We start from the raw sequence: 19,502 nt of genomic DNA, 5'->3' as shown, positions 1-19,502 counted from the left end.
TTTACAAAGAAATAAAAGTTTTAAATTACACAAAAATAGAGAACTGATGGGCATGAATTTAGTTGTATAAACTATTTGTCTAATAAGCTTTTTTACATCATATATATGTATACACACACACACGAAATCCATAAATTTGCAACTGCGCAAATCACTATCCCACTATAAGATCTACAGAAAATTTTACTTCGTTTTTAAAAACACAGAATAGCTTTTGTTTTAAGAATGGAAGCAACAAATTCTACTTTAACTCTCTAGAGACAAATGCACTATGAGAAATTATATAAGCCAATATAAACAAATGTTTTCAAAACAACTTTTATATTATATATCAAGGCTTAAAATCTTTAAACATGGCAAACATATGCAAGTACACACACTCTCCTAATATGAATTCACACATACCAGATATTAGATGCTCTTCTTGCTGCTGGTTCAAAATTCACAAGTGACATATCACAGCCACCAGTCTCATAAAGCGTAGAAGAGAACTTACCTAGCAAACAAATGATTTTTAGAAAAGCTATTAGAATACTCAGAATTTTTCCTTCAAGCAACTTGTTACAATTTTAAAAATGTATTATAACTTTCTTCAAAACATTTTAAAAGAAATGATTAGCACATAATTCAGTGTGATGTGAACTGAAAAGGAATGCTGAACAGTGGGGCAAAATGTCAACATAAACAATCAGGTGTTAAATGTAAGGAATTGAAGGCAGCTTTGCAATACAGTCTCCTCTTTTCTCCTCCTAACACATTCTTAAGTAATCACATGAATGGATGTAATGGTCTTTAAAAGTCACCTGACCACTACTTGCAAGTAGTGAATGGCCATTTGGAAAGCCGCTTAAATTTTAAGACAGATCACACTGCAAGACAACAAATTTGTGTGACTACCTTCAGAGTTTGGGTGTATTATTTTTTTTTTTTCCAGAAAAAATGAAGACTTCAAAATGGATATAAGGAAGTTCAATGAAGGAAGTACAATAACGGTGATAATTACAGTACTTAGTGAATATTACTATTTAGTATGATTCCACAAGAACTCTGAAAAAATTTAGGAACACCATTTGCTATAGCCAAAAATCACTACAAAAGTGATAAAAGGTATAGAAATTATGTTGGCTGCAAAAATACACAGGTTTAAAACAAAACTCTTAAAATGAACTCTATTAAGATAAAATGATTTCTGATAATGTAATTTTAAAAAATCCGGACATTGTCTGCAATGCACACTTGTACCTGACGATCTATGGTAGCCGTATCAACGGTGAGTTAGGGAGCATAAACAAGTGAATATAAGTTACCAGTAGGGCAATGAGAAGAGGGACACAACTCTAAAACCAGGCTGCTCTCTATTTATGAGGTTTTTGTTTTACTAGCCGGAATTACTGAGGTTATGAAAATGAAGAATCTTAAAGGGCACTTGACCTTCATGGAAGGGCTAAAAGACTTATCTTCCATGACTACACTGAAAACAGTATACAGTAAGGATTTTTATTTAAGTGATATCTTTGAAAAGTGACAACAAAAGGTCCCTATGATATACTAATAATATAATGAAGGGTTCGCAGAACATTTCAACGATTCCTTCATTATTTAAAAGGACTAGAATCAGAAAAAGTACTTTATTTAACAGGATTATTTGAGCACTAATAATAGATCAGGGATAATATGCAAATATTTTATTTTATTATGTTTTCCATAGTAGCAATTTTTTTGTCATAATAATATACTTCTGAGATAAATAAGAAAACAGCATCCTGGGAAATGCTCAGTTCATCTGCGGTTTTTCAAGGGAGAATTATTCAGCACGTGGATTATCTAAAACTGCTTTTTACTCCCCTGTCTTTTAATCATGAGCCATTCACTCTTAAGCACATCTAACAGAAACCAGATTAATGAACTAAAATGAAATGATGCAAGCTATCAATTTGGCTACTTCTTAGATGTATTACTGAAAAATGTTTTGAAGTGGTAGGATGGGTTGAAGAAATTGTTAGTGAAGAAAAATAATCAAGTAAAACTACTGGCTTGACTGAGATTTAAAAATTATTTTTAAATTGCAATTTTTTTATGCTCTACTCTTCCCTCATTCATCATGGATAATCAAAGACTGGCTATGTTACTATAATTAAGTTACGTTATTGAAATCACAGATTGCATAAATGCAGAGGAATCACACATCCATGTTAAATGACTAAATCACAGGGTAACAGAGCTAGAAAGGCTTGGCTATTGTGTGTGAAACCCAGTAAGAATGAAATGCATAAAAGCATTTATATCACAAAATTTGTGTGTATTTTAGAAATAACTTAATTCTATATTCAAATCTATATTGAAGTATATGCTGAGTGTTTAAGCATTCCATGGGATTTTTAGTAATATAAGTCCTATTCTTGGGATATTGAAAATAATAAATATTTATATGCAACTGAAATCAATTAATTTCTCTCTGTAACTTTCAAATGGAAAAGGAAAAGAACATTAAGTCACTACATAACTCTGTCTTCTATATACAGATGTCTAATATAAAACTTTTATATAGAAAGTTGTATTTTAAATAAAGAATGCTCCCCCCAAAAGCTTTTTAAACAAAGCTAGAAATTGAGCAATTTTATTACTACATAAATCTACAACTCTGAATGTTTCTATAAAAACCAATGACTAGACAAGCAATAAAATTTAGAAATTATACAGAAGCATAACACATGTCTAAGAAAAGAGCAGCTATAATTTTAACAAATGTGCATGACTTCACAGTGCTTTTTAGTTTTTCCTAAGAAGCTTTTGTCTACCTACTGACTTTAAGAATGTGTTCAGATTCCTAAAAGTACACATGGCACATATGAGAACAAACTAGCATTGCATTTAGCCTTCATGGTATATTCCCAAATTTACTCCACCAAAAGAATAGATTCTATGTCCCTCTTTTGTATCTTTGGGCGTGGCAACTGACAGGACTTCAGAAGTACAAATTTTATTCAGAAGATAAGCAACTCAGAAAAAAAACATTACACAAAAAAGTATTTACCTTAAGGACTCAGTGAAAAACAGTAAAATTTCAATGTGTTAATATGATCATTTAAAGGCATCTTCAAAAATAACCAGAACAAAGTATATATTGCTATTGGTTTATAAAGGCAAAAATCTTTTACTTGTACAAATCTTAGTATGCACAACAATTTTACATATATCTCACTTGAGATTAAAAACATGATCACAGTTAACCTTTAGATTCAAAGTAAAATGTGCCCATATTAATAACCCTATTTTAATATTATTCAGTATTAAGAAAAATACTTCAAGTAATTTCTAATGAACATAAATTGGGAAGTAGAACATCAACGAAATATGTACTCACATGAATTATGATTATAAACTAAGTCATCTCATCATAATTCAACTCCCAGGCCATAATTAATTATATGTAATAGAATGACTTTGTCACTATTAAAAAAGAAAAAATCAATTTCTGACAAAATAAACAAGATGGAGGCTGGAATTTCAGACTTCATAGTGATATTGGCTGTGACATAGCATCTCCAAAGATAATGAAAAGAAAAAGTTAAGGTCACTGGTTTTTCTCAGTTTTGAATATTCAATAATAACTATTGTCTACAAAAATTAGATTTAATTATGCAAAACCATGTTTTCGAAGCAGGAAGATTTCAAAGTACTAATCATAGGTCGATTTATAAACGATGATCAACAGGAAGATGAGTAAAATTGGACACGGACTTAAGGAACAAGGACACTTGAGGCATGTGCCTGAAGGCATAAATGGTGCTGCAGACAAATTCAGATAAACACTCGCAAGATTCTGATAAAAGACATGAGAAATGAACGGGATTCTCTACCTTGTCCTATAAATAAGAATCCTCATCACATGACACAAAGTTAAATGCATAGATTGTAAGACCAATGCTCGCCCAAGAAACCCAACTATTTGGTCTTGATGTCACTCTGATTTTACCTATGTATCCTGGATGGAGATGGTTACTAGAAAGACAAATCATCTGAATAGTTCGTCTAATTATCACAGCACCAACAACACAGGAGGCCTCTTCCATTTCCTGGATGATTTTCATTTTTGGGTCCCCTCCCCAACCCCACTCCTGTTCATTCTGTGTTCTCCAAGCCTAATTCTGATACACTGTTAATTGACTTCTCATTTTTCTAGTATTACTCTTAGGGCAGGAAGGTGCTGCAAGAGCAAACTGAGATACAAGGGAGCAACTGTATAATGGTTTTTGGAAGGCTGTTGAAGGACCACATACATCTATCTGTACAACTAACTCAAGGAGCCTACAACAAAGCGCTTATTTCTGATGGCAGTAAGTATTGTGTTCACAACGCTATCTCAAAGAATGTATCATGATACTTTTAACAGAGGAAGACTTTAAGAGTAGTTCCAATTTCTGGGATAGCAATTCCCCTTATTACCATGACTGGTGACTATGAGTCTGTGAAGAAAAATGAGTTTTCACCCAGACAGAAATGACTCCATTTATTGCTGCTTATAGGTTAATGGACTTGTTTCTCCCTAGACAAGAAGTCAGGTAACTTTTTCTCGAAAAGGCCAGATAATAAATATCTTAGGCTTTGAGGACCAGATGGTCTCTCTGTGGGGACAATGCAAGTCTGCCACTGCAGTGTGAAAGCAGCTGCAGCAAATCAATAACATAAATACATATTTATTTTATTTACAAAAAGCATCGAGCTGGATTTAGCCCTAAGGCTATAGTATGTCCACCCGTCCAAGATCAAAAGTCTTGGGTTTCTAAATCCTCTTTAACTCTTGTGCCACAATAGAAATCAAGTCACTATGCTTCTTTTAATTAAAAGTTTCAATACTGAGAACCAGTCCTTCCTTCTTCCTGGAATGTGCAATACTGTGCTAGGTTTTTAAAACAGGAGGGTAAGGAAAGGGCCGGTACAAGAACAAAGAAGTTGTTTTAGAAGACAGCTCTGAGGACTGGTAAGGAAAGACAGACATATCTACTCCTTGGCAATCAACAGATTTATTTACTGATATATTTATTGACATGGCTAATGTTCTCTAATTCTGACTTAACAGGACATGTCTTAATTCACTGTTAAGTCTTCCCTTCCACTGCCTAAGCTCCAAATCAGGTGAACTTTCCAAAGTGAATGTACTAGTTCATATGCTGCTATGATTTCATCATCTCACATTTTCTGTCTAATCTTGCTTTATAAAGTAATCCATTACAATGATAACCGATGACATCACAATTGATCACGTAAGCAAAAAGGCAAGAATGGGAGAAAATATTTGTAATTTGTATCTGACAAATTAGTTGTATGTAAAATATCAAAAGAACTCTTACACCTCAGTAATAAGACAAACAACCCAATTTTAAAAGTGAGTAAGCGATTTGGACACAAAAGAAGATGTATGTATAGCCAATAAGCACATCAAAAGATGCTCATTATCTTTAGTCGTTAAGAGAAATGCAAATTTAAACCACAATGAGATACTATTATAAATTCATTGGGGCTAAAATTTAAAAGGCCTACAATAGCAAAAGTCAACAAGAATGTTAGTTGGAATTCATATACATTGTTGGTAGGTATGTAAAACCACTTTAGAAAACAATTTATAAGTTTAATTCACAACAGGCAAAACCTAGAAACAACAGACTCATCCATTAACAGACGAATGGATTGTACAATATACAGTATGCTCATACAATGGAAGACTATCAGCAACAAGAAACCACTAACACACATAACATGATGAATCTCAAAAGCATCACATGAGCACAAAACTAAATACAAAAGCCACAAAGTTCATATTATCATTTATATGAACTTCTTGGAGAGGAGTAACCACAACGACATAAAGTATGTAGCAGCTGCTGAGGCCAAAGGTGGAGGAAGGATGGATAGCAAGGGGCCACAAAGAATTTTTTGAAGATGAGAGAAATGATCTGTATCTTGACTGGTATTTCACAGGTTTGCTCATCCGCTAAAACTTATCAAATTGTACATGTTAAATGGATGCAATTTACCATACCTAAATTATATATCAATAAAATTGGTTTTAAGACAAAGAAAAAGAAAAAAGACTCATCAGGTAAGAATCTAAGTAGATGGGTATGTGAGAGAGAGCATGTAGTCAGTGAAATTCCCACAAGATGCCAACTTAATGTGGCATCTAAAAAACAAATAAACAAAACAGACTCATAGAAACAGAGACCAAAGGGACAGTTACCAGAAGGGAAAGGGTAGCAGGATAGGTTTAAGGGGAAGGGAAATAAAGTCAATAATACTGCATGATAAGCTTACATGGTGACATGTGACTACTAAAATTAGTGGGGTGATCACATTACAAGGTGTAAAAACATCGAATCCCTATATTATACACCTGAGACTAAAATAACCAATAGAAGACTGTACACCAAATATACCTAAATAAAAAATTTTTTAAATTTTTTAATGACTTTTGGAGAGTGAGTGATATTGTTTTGTTTTTGTGTTTCATTTAAAAAATACTACACGTCAGAAGATTCAAAAGTAGTATATAAAATGAAGAAAGTTTCACATTCCTCAGAGACACTGCGAACAGCATTCTGTATTTTTCTGAACAATTTTTTTAAATATACATTTTGTCCCAAGACAAATGGATCATTTTCCTCATACACACTTTCTAAATTTTACTTCTCTTGCTTACAGAATAGATTAGCTTTTTAAGTCAATAATATGTATAATAACAGATATGTCAAGTTCTGAATATTACACTATGTTGATATATTACCGTGTCCCTGAAAATAAGACCTAGACGGACCATCAGCTCTAATGTGTCTTTTGGAGCAAAAATTAATATAAGACCCGGTCTTCTTTTACTATAAGACTGGGTCTTATATGATATATGATATGATGTGATACGATATGATATATGATATATAATATAACATAATATAACATATCGGGTCTTATATTAATTTTTGTTCCAAAAGATGCATTAGAGCTGATTGTCCAGCTACATCTTATTTTCCGGGAAACACGGTATCATTTCTTCCAGGGTTGTCTAGTAACAGACATTTAGATTATTTAAAGTGTTCCAAATTACAAACAATGAATATCCATGTACATACGAAGTCTGGCAATTAAGTTCACAAACTCATCCTAGTAAAAGTGCTACATCTCTCATTGCTGAATATCACTATGGTCACCTTCGAAGTACTCCCCTTGGGAAGCTATGCACTAATGCCAGCACCTAGTCCATCCTTCAAAGCAATTTTGGAACTCTTTCTGGAATGGCCATCAGAGCTGTTGTCCTATTACCCTTGATGTCCTGAATGTCATCAAAATGTCCTTTCAACATTTCCTTTATCTTCGGGTAAAGAAAGAAGTCTTTGGGGGCCAGATCAGGTGAGTAGGGAGGGTGTTCCAATACAGTTATTTGTTTACTGGCTAAAATCTCCCTCACAGACAGTGTCGTTGAGCTGGTGCATTTTCGTGATACAAGAGCCCTGAACTGTTGGCAAAAACTTCGGGGCGTCTAACTTTTCCACGCAGCTTTTTTAGCATTTTCAAATAGTAAACTTGATTAACTGTCCAGTTGGTACAAATTCATAATGAATAATCCCTGATACAAAAAAAAGTTAGCAACATCGTTTTGACTCTTGATTTGGACTGACGGAACTTTTTTGGTCGTGGAGAATCAGCTGACTTCCATTGTGCACTTTGACGCTTTGTTTCAGGTTTGTATTGGTACACCCATGTTTCATCACCAGTGATAACATGGCCCAAAGCATCGTCTTGCCTCTCCAAAAGGTCTTGGCAAACTTGGACTCTCCTTTGCTTTTGTTCATCAGGGAACTCCTTTGGGACCATTTTTGCAGACACCTTTCTCATGCCAAGATTTTCAGTTAAGATTTTCCTGTTTCTCTATCAATGTTTACTTGATCTGCTATGCTTCTCACAGTCAGCCGACGATTTTACACACAATTGATGAATTTTTTGCAATGTTTTCATCAGTTCTGCTCATTACTGGCCACCCTGACCTCTCTTCATCAGTGACGCATTCTCTCCCCTCAGAAAAACCATCCATTTGTACACTGCCGTTTTCTTCACATTATTCCCATAAACTTGGAATAACATGTCCCTGATTTTACTTCCACTCTTGCCAAGTTTAACAAGAAATTTAATGTTTATTCGTTATTCTAATTCAAGCTCAGACTTTCTTGTGACAGCACACAAAAACACGCAACAATAATGAACGCCACTCAGCAAGACACCGCCACATGTCAACACGAACACGGCTGTGAGACACTGATATACCAAGGCTATGAAACCTTACCAAGCTGTTTGTACAGTGCTGCCAATGTAAGCTCACAGTGGCAAGTACACGAACTTAATTGTTAGACCTCGTAAACGTGTATTTCTGTTATAAGAATAGGAAAAGCACTTCCTAATTTTATCCAAAGGAAGTATAAATAGAATATATCCCTCAAAGCTCTTAACACTTCTTCCTTCTAGCTATAATAAAGCATGTTTATTGTTTCAACAGAAATAAACAGTTTACTTTCATTTATTTATACTTTATGTTGCCTTCCCCCTCAAAAAGGAAAAATATAGAATTTTGTAATTTTTGTATTAAAAAGTAACAATAAAGGACAAGGTCAAGGTTGTTGCAAAAAGAATGTAACTTTGTTTAAATGAATAAAAATGATCTACCATAACCTAGGGGACTGAAATAGAGACTCCAAGGTCCCTATAGCCCTAACTCTGTATTTCTGGTAATGAGGAACCCTACTTATGACATAGCCCAAAATGCCACACAGTGATAAATAAAATATACAATTTTTTATAAACACCAAGAATAACTCTAATGAAACTCACTCAAAGTAGATCATCTGAGTCTCTGCTTTTGAAAGTTAAAAAAAAAAAAAAAAAAAAAAAAGCACAGCTTCATAATGCACAGCTGCTATAAACTGCTTAACAAGAAGGGCAATAGGGTGCTGATAGATTTCCTGTAAGTCTTTTTCTAGAGCCAACTACATTTTCAAATTAATAGGTTCTGTAGTAAAGCAGATTATCTCAAAAAACACTTCCTTTGTCAATCCCTATATAGTAATGAAACAAAGGAATACCTTAGAAAAATCAACTCACTCATCACTTTTTAATCTCTAATACATTAATGAAATTAAAAAAGTCTTAATTCATCAGAGGAACACTACCGCTGATATCTATAAATTTGATATTTATGTCTTGATAAACATAAAACCCATTGTACTCATTTCTTAGCTATAACAGTATTTTTACATAAAAATAAAATAATACATTTGTATATACTTTTTCAAAGCACTGACCTCCACTAATTTCATACACAGAAAAGAACACGTAAATTTTCCTGTTTTATCTGATCTTATCTAGAACATTTCCTCTGAGAGGTTATATTATATATTGAGTTTAACTATCAACTATAATGGCATTTTTCATCATTGCATCAATTAGTCTTCATTCATAAGAGGAATCTGAGATTCACATAAAAACTGAGAAGTGACTGCTAAATTTTATAGAGAAAGCTTCCTAGAGATAAAATGGAACTATAAGGCTACCTAAATGCAGAGTCTCTTGTGTGACTTATCTGGGCATTAAGCATAGCTTGTTTTATTTGGTATAACTGCAGTTTAATTCAGAATATAGTAGGAAATCAACTGCAAGTAAACAAGTCCAATAAAAGACCGATGAGAAGGAATGGTTTTCTTTCTTATTGACGGACTTCATTTCCATGCAAACTTTTTTAAAAAGAGGTTCAAATGATGTAAGTGATGGGTAAGTTTTGAAATTAACATCTTTGAAAAGGAAATTACCAACAAAGAATTTCTCTAATTCTACCAAGTTTCTAAATTATACACTTGCAATTCAGTTTTTCCTGATAACTTTGAAATGACAGTCAAAATGCAAGGTTTCTCAGGGTTTAGTATAGGAAACGAATGTGGTTACCTACTATGACACCAGAGTAAAGATGTACGAGAAAGAAAACTACCTAGGCTTTCAATTAAACAATGCTTGACTGCAAGTTTTCTTTAATCCAAAAAGGCTATTCCTCAGTTTAAAAGTAAACGCACAAATAGTACATACCTCTGTGTACATACATAAACATTTATATGTACTCAAATGTACATGAGTGTATATATGTAAGTTTGAGAGTGTATATGTATGAGCGGATATGCATGTTTTATACAAATGTATTATGTATATGTATACATTGTTACAGATAAATACTGTACATATAAAAACTTTCAACTGAATAGGCTAAATTTGGAAGGAAGCAATCTTGGTAAATAGTCCATACTTTCAGGGACTACTGTGGCTAACTAACTTTAACATATTTGAGTATATAACGCCCAAATTCCCTCACACAAAATTGTTACTATTGTTAACTAAAGTCATGTAGAAAATTAAACCACGCAACAAAAATAGTCTAGTGGAGGGGCCAGCCTGGTGGCTCAGGCGGTTAGAGCTCCATGCTCCTAACTCCGAAGGCTGCCGGTTCGATTCCCACATGGGCCAATGGGCTATCAACCACAAGGCTGCCAGTTCAATTCCTCGAGTCCCGCAAGGGATGGTGGGCAGCACCCCCTGCAACTAAGATTGAACACGGAACCTTGAGCTGAGCTGCTGCTGAGCTCCCGAATGGCTCAGTTGGTTGGAACACGTCCTCTCAACCACAAGGCTGTCTGGTTCGACTCCCGCAAGGGATGGTGGGCTGTGCCCCCTGCAACTAGCAACGGCAACTGGACCTGGAGCTGAGCTGCGCCCTCCACAACTAAGACTAAAAGGACAACAACTTGAAGCTGAATGGCACCCTCCAAAACTAAGATTGAAAGGACAACTTGACTTGGGAAAAAAAAAAAAAAGTCCTGGAAGTATACACTGTTCCCCTCCCCCAATAAAAAAAAAACTTAAAAAAAAAAAATAGCCTAGTGGACTATATTATAAAAATCAGTGTCTCTAATAAAAGTCAGTGTCTCTACCAGTTCCTGGAAGCTCAGCTGCAGTTCATCTTCAGAATCTTGTTTGGCCAACTCCCTGGGCTATGGAACAGGTAGGTACACTGTCCATTGACTGATTGCTTGTTTTGTGCTCATTACTACTATGTATTCAATCTGGCAGCATTGTTACCACAAGCCAAGAATTACCTATCAGAAGGCAGCTAACACTAACCTAAAAGATAAAATCCAAATTTCAAGAGAATATCCTGAATGTTCACCAGTAGATGCTAAAGTCACCTCCAATCAGAAAGGCCTATTTGTCTTCAGAACAGTCAAGACAGTTCATACACACGTATTTTCAATAATCTGATGTACATTTAGAGTCAGACTTTACAACTAAAGCTTGCTTAGCAGGTTTTTTGAGCAGTTTAAGTTTTATAGAGGAAAATCATTTACTGTTTTATTTTATGCTTAGTTTAACAAAATCGAAACTAAACCTTTTCATTTTTTTAAACCTTTTAATTTTAATCTACTACCATAAACCCAATAGACAATGGTGATGGTGAATGAAATTTTATAGTCACAACTGACAAGTCCTCTGTTCACAGGAACTTTGGGTTAACCCGAGAGAAACGTCAGTATAAATGTTATTGACTGAATATATCTGCAACTAAAAAAGTATCACTTTTTAAGTCAAAACAAGTGACTAAATTGAAGTCTACCTTGCTCTCGCTCTCAAGCAGCCTTCTTATAGATTCTGTGTCTTCAAATTACAAACTCAAAAGCAAAAGCATTCTAAAATTAAAATGTTTACTGCCCTCTCATTTTATTTAGAAATGACCACACATTCTAACGTTGTAGCTTAGATGACCATTTTCAAGTTTCTATAAGATTTGCTAAAGATGATGTTCATCAATATGCGTATCTAACATTTATTAATATCTCTCTGCAACTAAGGATTTTTACAAAATGGGAAGAGAACAAAAAAAACAGCATTTGAAATTTTATTATATCTAATTTGGGCACCTTACACCATATACCCTTCTAGTCAAAGCATCACCAGGATTATCACATTTATAAATGAAAGGCAATTATAACACTGATAAACAAAACCAGTGAACAAATGTAATCCTTCCAACTGTTTACTTTTTAATAACAAGATTTTCTTCATTCTATTTACTTAAGTTGTTATTAATCTGCAATCTGAGCACAAGAAAGCAGGACTTCACAGAGAAATAGAAACCATAGTATAAAATACTGCCTTTAAGGCACAAAACAGGTGTTTGAGTGGATATGCATTACTGAGGCTTTCAACTGTACCACCCCTCTGAGAATTAACTATTTAATAACTTATATTTATAGATGTATTAACACAGAAAGAAAAAAGCTTTATAAGGTTATTATTTGATATTAGTATAGAGCCATGATGTCCTCAGAGTACTGCCTTTAGAATTACATGAAGTCTTACTTCAGGTGATTTTTCATCTTAAGTAGTGAAAAACAGAATACCTGAAAAAAAGATTCTATAGCAATAGACCATAAGAAAGCATTTTTGTCTTTCCTGTAGCACATTCAGAGAATTCAAAGAAATTAAGGTTCAATCAAAATAAATTTTTTTAAAAATCAACATTTCCCCGCATGGTACAAATTCCAAAGAATAAGAGAACTGCCCAAACTTTATTATAAGAGAACACTAAAGCATGAACATTTATTAATATTTTAACCACCTTTTAATAATAGACATGCTCAAAATAAAATGTAGAATAAGAGTTGAGAGAAACAAAGAAAAGCAAAAGTCAAACGTTCTTATACAGAGCAAATCCGATAAAAAATGCCCTTATGCACAGTTCCAAAATGAAGGTATCTCAAGAAAGAATTGCAATCATTGTTACCCATTATCTGCTGCATTAGTTTCATATCACCAAGATTACATAAGGCCTGCATACCAAGTTCATCGTGCAAACTGCTGCCGCCTACAGCAGATGCATTGTCATGTGATGCTTCTAAGTGGACACTCCCATTTCTCACCAGCAAGGAGGCACTAGCACTGAGCACTGCAGCCTGGGAAGGGGGGCGGGACTGGACTTTGACCTGGGCTGTGGACTGCTGGCCTTGCTGCCCATCTTGAAGGCTAGGAAAAAACATGGATTGGGGAGACATTACAGGGAAGAAAAGAGAAAACAATAGCTAGAATGAAGTCAATAGAGAAAAAGCTGATTTAAAAAAACAACTTTTTCAATGTAACCTGAGAAAGAGCCAACAAACTTTAAAAATATAGAGATCATACTGCCAGCTTAAATCTTCTGGTCCTTAGAAATCTGATTTATAGTGATGAATGCAGTAAACATTTAATGTATGTGTAATTAATCACTCTGACTTTTTTCCACCTTAAGCCAAAAAAAGTTCTTGTATAAGAAAAAAGAAAGCAGCAAAGAAGAATCACAAGCATATAAAATATATGGGGGCTACAGCTGGTCCCCAATAGATAAATCCTATTTTTCCAGTGAAATATGCACTTTTATTTATAACTTTGTAATGCTAATTCTAAAATTGTTCTTTCAAATATCCTGGATCTCAAGTTCACAATAAAACAAAATTTCTATGCACTTGAAAATCAAAGAATCTTTATCAAATGCAAACAGAATGACAATTTTAAATCAAAAGAAAATCACAAACTAGTGCAAGAAGAACCAGAATAACAAACACTGACTCAACCAAGTGAAATGAATGACTGCTGGGATGCTGGAAGAAGTATAATTAATATATTTTTTAAAACTATATTATATTCTTAACTCATCTTAGGTTTCTATGTATATTTATTTTAAATCACTATGGATTTTAATATTCTTAGTACAATACTCAAATTTAAACTGATGGAACTCATGAAAACATTTTCAGTGTAATTATTATGTCATTCTCTACATTATGTCTAGTGCAACTCTATATTATTACTAAAATTATTAGAACTTTTAGGGAAAAAAGAGGAAGAATGCTCCTTAGGATGGCCTCATTCAGTTACTTTATTATTTTCATGAGTGTCAACCTCTCTGATCCTTTGAATTCAATGCAATGGTTTCTCTGATGCCTATAAAATAACAATCTCATATGCTGCAGACAATGAAGACAGCTGTAATTTGAAATAACAATAAAAGACTAAATAGAAAATAATGCATATATTGCGTAAGCCTGTGGTAGTGGCAACAGAATATATTCTGGAACTACAGTGTCTGATACAGTAGCCAAATGTGATGATTTAAAGTAACTAAATTTTCAGTTCCTCACTAGCTAGCATACTTCAAGTGCTCAACAGCCACTGATAGCAGCTAGTGACTACCAGAGCTGAAAGCTACCAGAGTGGGCAGAAGCTAGTAGTTAGTGTCAACCATACTGGACAGTGTAGACTATAGACCACTGCCACCATCACTACATGATACACTCATTTTCTAGGCTTCTTTTAGAGCCAATGAAAGTATACACTCTCAGTAGAGCATAGGAATGTAAGCAATACACGAAAAAAACAAGTCTACAAAATGTTGACTTGTCAATGCTTATTGGCATTGGTATATTTTTTAAGCCATAACTGTAAAAGTATTCATTTGTTAACTTCTTTTGAGTAGAACTTTTGGACAATACACATAAATCAATGGATGATCTTGAGAACTAATATAATCAAATATGTTTGTATCTTTCATACATATATAGGTTGGTGCAAAAGTAACTGCGGTTTAAAAGGTTAAAAATAATTGCAAAAACCGCAATTACTGTTACACCAACCTAATATAGTAAGTCTGTTATTCTTCCTCAGAAACTATCTTAACTGATCCGCAAACCTTACCAAAATGACCCAATTTCACAAGGGAAGAAATAATGTGTAAGTAGTTCAAATATTGTCCCTTCAGATGCAGAAGACAAAAGAATTTCACAGAATATCTACTCAACAAATTCTTCTATCAATTTTTTTTCATTTCAAGTCATAAATAAAAAGTGTGATATGGCAGTTGGGTGTATTATAATGTAAACATGTTTGAGAATACACTAATCTTCAACATATCCAAGAATATCCAAATATACAAAAAGGTTTTCAAAATACTAGGCAATGCATAAAAGCTCCAGAAGAAAGAAACAAAGCAAATTAGCCCAAATCTATGTGGTTGTAAATATCAAGTCTCTGAACACCAAAAGCGAGTCATAAAATGTTTATGTTCCTTGAATGTTTCCAAAATCCTTCAACAACAAAAAGCCTGTCATTTTTTAAGAGATTGTTAGGAAATCTATTCCTGGAGGGTTGTACTCTACCTTAAGCTAATAATTGACAAGAATTAAGCTTTTTTATAACACTATTACATATTAAAACTACCAGTTTGAAAAAGGTGGCAATTATTTTACAGCACAGCAAAAGGAAAGGTAGAAATTTAGGTCTATCTCTGACACGCAATCTTACCAATTAATATTTCCAATTTAAATGACAGAAAAATATAGTTGGTCTTGGTCTTTCCTTACTCTGTACCACTTATTCAATATTTCACTCATTCTGACTTACACTGGTAGTTATCTACGTGTCTCCCCAGCTAAAGAGTAAACTCTTAAGAGTCTGATCACATTATTCCTCTTAATCTCCAGAATCCAGAGAACACTCAGAAGTGTCTTGAACACAGTACACAAACAGCAAATATTTGGTGGATCCACTCCTGAGCATAACAAAATGACCCCTATGAATTTCTAGTCACAGACTCCCAGTTAGTTCTATGACCTTATTTGATTACAGATCTTTCAATCTTACATTTTTTAAAATAAATCTAAGAATACACTAAAGCTTTTTTCCTTCCCCAAACTGTATTGATTTCTTTTCATTCAAGTTCATTAACTAGAGTTCTAAAAAATATCACATTTAGGTTGATAAATATAGATATAAATATAGAACTCTTAATATTACTATAAAATTTTAAATTTTTCATCTTTGAGTTTATCTCTAGTAATTGGGAAGGACAAGGAAGGGCCTACAAAACCTACCTACAAGGCTAACTTAATTAAAAAAAATACTTTTAAAAATAATTCTGAAACAGGATATTCTAACAAGCATAAAAATTTCATGCAAATTTTCTTTGGGAGGAAACTGATGATTCACTCTCAATCCTTGGAGACATATATTTTACCAAGATGCTTTTTAGACTGTCAATTACTTAAACTAGTCATTAAAGTTTAAAACAAGTTAGAAGATTTTACTTGTATTTATATAGCAATTGTAATTAAAGCATTATCACACCTATTCCATTTCTTTTTGACAAACTTTTCAAGTTTTGCATGACCATGCCATCCTGTATTTACATTAAGATGAGATTATGTAACTCACTGAGAATTAACACCAATATACTTTACCTGAATATTTTTGCAATTAAAAGGGTAGTTTTATTAGTGTTTTTCCTAATTCCTCACTGCTAAATTGGATCTTAGTTCATCCGTGATATGGTCAGCCTATTTAATATTTAAGATACATACAACCTTTATGTACTAGAAATATCCTGAAACCTCGACAAAATCTACATGCTAACTACTAGAAGACTACTTTCCAAAAATTCTAATGTAAGCCCTTTGCAAATAAATTTCACACCATATCCTCATTTGAATGGTGATGTATTTAAAAACCTACAAAAACACGGCTGGTGTTAGAACACAGTTCTTTATACTATTCCACCAGGCAGGGAGAAAAACTAATTTGTCTACATTTGTTTGGTGAGTAGGATCTTAGCAGACTTATTTGTGGCAAAGAATGAAAGGATTTTTAAAGACTAAAAAGAGAAGATTAAAAAGAGGATTAAGAAATATCAACATAGACTAGGAAATCAAAGACATCTATGGCAAGTATTAGTCAAGAGGCAAAAGGTTTGAAAACAAAATAGAAAAAGTAAAATGAAATGCTGAGCTCTTCTCTTTCTGCAGATTGGGACCATCCCTCAAACAGATCAGCAGAAAAGTTACTTCAGGGAGCAAAGGACAAGCAGTAGAAAGGAAAGCGGAGAGGAGGGCTCATAAAAAGCAAAGGTGCCCAGGAAAGGTTTCTAGACCAAATGTCTCTTTTAATTGGCGCCTTCCCATTTTTATTTTAAATACTGATTTAACGAATTCATACTATTTTTTTACAGAAGTATGTATTACTGCAGGATTAACTAGGAATATGACCTATGAAAATGAAGTTCCTGATTGTAATGCAAAATCCAGAAAATAATCAGGTGAAAATCCCAGAGGAATATAAAATAAAGAAATAAGGATTTTGCTACTCTCAAGAACAAGATTTTAACAAGGGAAGGGGCTTACCTCTTCCAATCTACTATGCATTCAACAGCAGTTATTTCATCAAATGCTTTCCCTTTTGAATTTCAAATTAAAATGAAATAATTTGGATAGTGGAGCTTCTGCACACAAAGATTAATGAAAGTATACAGTATAACACATGCACTGCTCAAGCAAGCACATATAACATATTTTTGCCTATGTTTATATTCTTAAAATAAAGCACAAATCTTTTGAACAGATTTTTACATTTCTAATTCAAGATATAGACTCATTAGATTTGACACAATTGAGAATAAAACACTAAAATTTTAATGAAAAGTTATTCCCAATATTATAAATATATGCTTTCTTATTTAGGTTACTAGAAAAAAATTAAAATAGTTTTATTCAGTAACACATAGAAGTTGAAAAATACTACATAGATGTACTACAGAAGTGTGTGTGTGTGTGTGTGTGTTTGTGAGTGTGTTTGGCCATACTTGACCATAAATTAAAAATTTTAGTTTCGTGTCATTTACTAGGTCTGGTGATTATGAAATAAAGACACCAATTTTTAAGCAATGCAAAATAAAAAAATACATTTTAGTGAAATAAAATAAACTGGCTTGAAGCTGAGGTGAGTTATCTGTTATTCCTCAACAAGCTTACCACTCAGTCCATATTTGTTCATATTAAACGCTATCAAGACGATGGGGAAAGATGTTGCATTAATATTAGTAATTTGGAGTAGGAAAAAAATGAAAAGCTGACTTAAGGTCTTTATTTTACGTTTCTAAATTTACCCTAAAGTGATTTTTCAATTTAAAATTGGCAAAACCAATCTGATCATTCTGTTTACGGAGTGCAACATAAGACATGCACAATGCAATAGGCTCATGGTCACATGCAGAGAAAGCCTAAAGAGCTTAAAAGTACAGGAGGGAAACTGGAAGAAAAAGAAAAACAAAGCTATTTGAATGCTTTCTTGGGACCGACAGAACAGGTTAAAACATCTGTTACATGCATGCTAAGCTTGGTGGAATGTTAAGATACCGTACCTTAGGGGTGATCCGACGAGCAATGTAGGAGGGGTAGGGTTACTCCCTGCATTGTGCCGGCGCCGCACTGCCTGGCGCCTAAATGTGCTGCGTTCACGGCGAAATGACACCGCCTCCTCGTTGGCCTGTGCTGCTGCATTAAGACAGACTTAGGTCAAATAGGAGCCTAGGTCAGAGGTGGAAAGAGCAGCTGAGCCTGTCTCTCCCTGGCTTCCCACCCTCGAAAGTCAAGGAAACTTGTCTAATGGAGCCAAATGGTTTTCATATATACACTGTTTATCATATTAATACAAAAAAGTATGAGTCCTTTATTTAAAGATAAGTGTTCCTTTAAAAATAATGTTTTTGATCTGTTATCTGGCCTCACCATCTTCTCTTCAACCTTAATTTCCTATGTTAAGATCTCTATTGTTTGAAACTTTTTTTTCAAGTCTCATTTATTTAGTCCCATATTCCGTATTCCTGCTTTAATTAAGTCAGCCTTAAAAGTGCAGTATTTGTTAGTTCCGCCCAGCAGGATGGAGCTTTAGTTTCTGACTCTCATGAGGACAGTAAAAGCAGCAATGACAGTGCCTCCTTTCTGAAGCTGAGGAGTAGACTGTGAGCTTATCTCATACTTTCGTGGGCCAGGACTTTCGCAGCGTTGATGAAACCACTGACTGCCAGGTGGCACAACTAGTTTAGAGGTTCAATTCAAGGCAGCATGAACATCTCCTAACTATCAAACTTTACTCCAATCTATGCCCCCAGCAATGATCCCATCAACATTACCAAGCAAGTATCAGCAAAAAAGAAAGTCTAGAAACTCCTAACTTAATCCAAAAGCAATAAATTTAGTACAAACTAATGCCAATATACAATGAGAAAAACCACAACATGGCTTAACAGAATTACTACATAAAATTTTACAGAACCATACTAATTGACTGATTTGAGCTTCCTAAACAAATGCTGTTTATCCATTTGAATTTAAAACAATTTCTTCTTAATGATATAAATATTTTAAGAATCATATTTATTTTTAGAAAGGGTATTTTGAAACTAAATATGTATAAAGACAAAACAACTCAGTACAGAAACATTTTTCCCAAACACATGAAAATTCATTTTTTTCTTAAGTATGAAATGGATTACAAAATCAAGAATGTCATATTTAGATTTCAGTTCTATTGCAAGCCTTCTTGATATTTTAAAAGCGTTACTA

At 33.7% G+C, this 19,502-nt stretch overlaps 1 protein-coding gene across 5 annotated transcripts in view; it reads right to left on the bottom strand.

Annotated features, from left to right (window-relative positions):
• PCNX1 (pecanex 1) overlaps positions 1-19,502 on the bottom strand; it is a 136,225-nt gene that overhangs the window by 62,373 nt on the left and 54,350 nt on the right. For 2 of the 5 annotated variants that reach the window (XM_088797391.1, XM_088797393.1), the window contains exons 7-9: positions 18,299-18,431; positions 12,917-13,101; positions 406-496 (exon numbers count right to left, since the gene is read on the bottom strand). In XM_088797391.1, coding sequence (XP_088653517.1) covers positions 406-496; positions 12,917-13,101; positions 18,299-18,431 — 409 coding nt within the window. The remainder of the gene's footprint in view (positions 1-405; positions 497-12,916; positions 13,102-18,298; positions 18,432-19,502) is intronic. The other 3 variants (XM_088797394.1, XM_088797395.1, XM_088797392.1) reach the window with 2 other exon arrangements.

Source organism: Rhinolophus sinicus, chromosome 3, assembly GCF_057876585.1.
Source record: "Rhinolophus sinicus isolate RSI-liver-muscle chromosome 3, RSI-T2T, whole genome shotgun sequence".
NCBI classification, from domain to species: Eukaryota; Metazoa; Chordata; class Mammalia; order Chiroptera; family Rhinolophidae; genus Rhinolophus; species Rhinolophus sinicus.
This window is presented reverse-complemented; position numbering and strand designations above follow the sequence as displayed.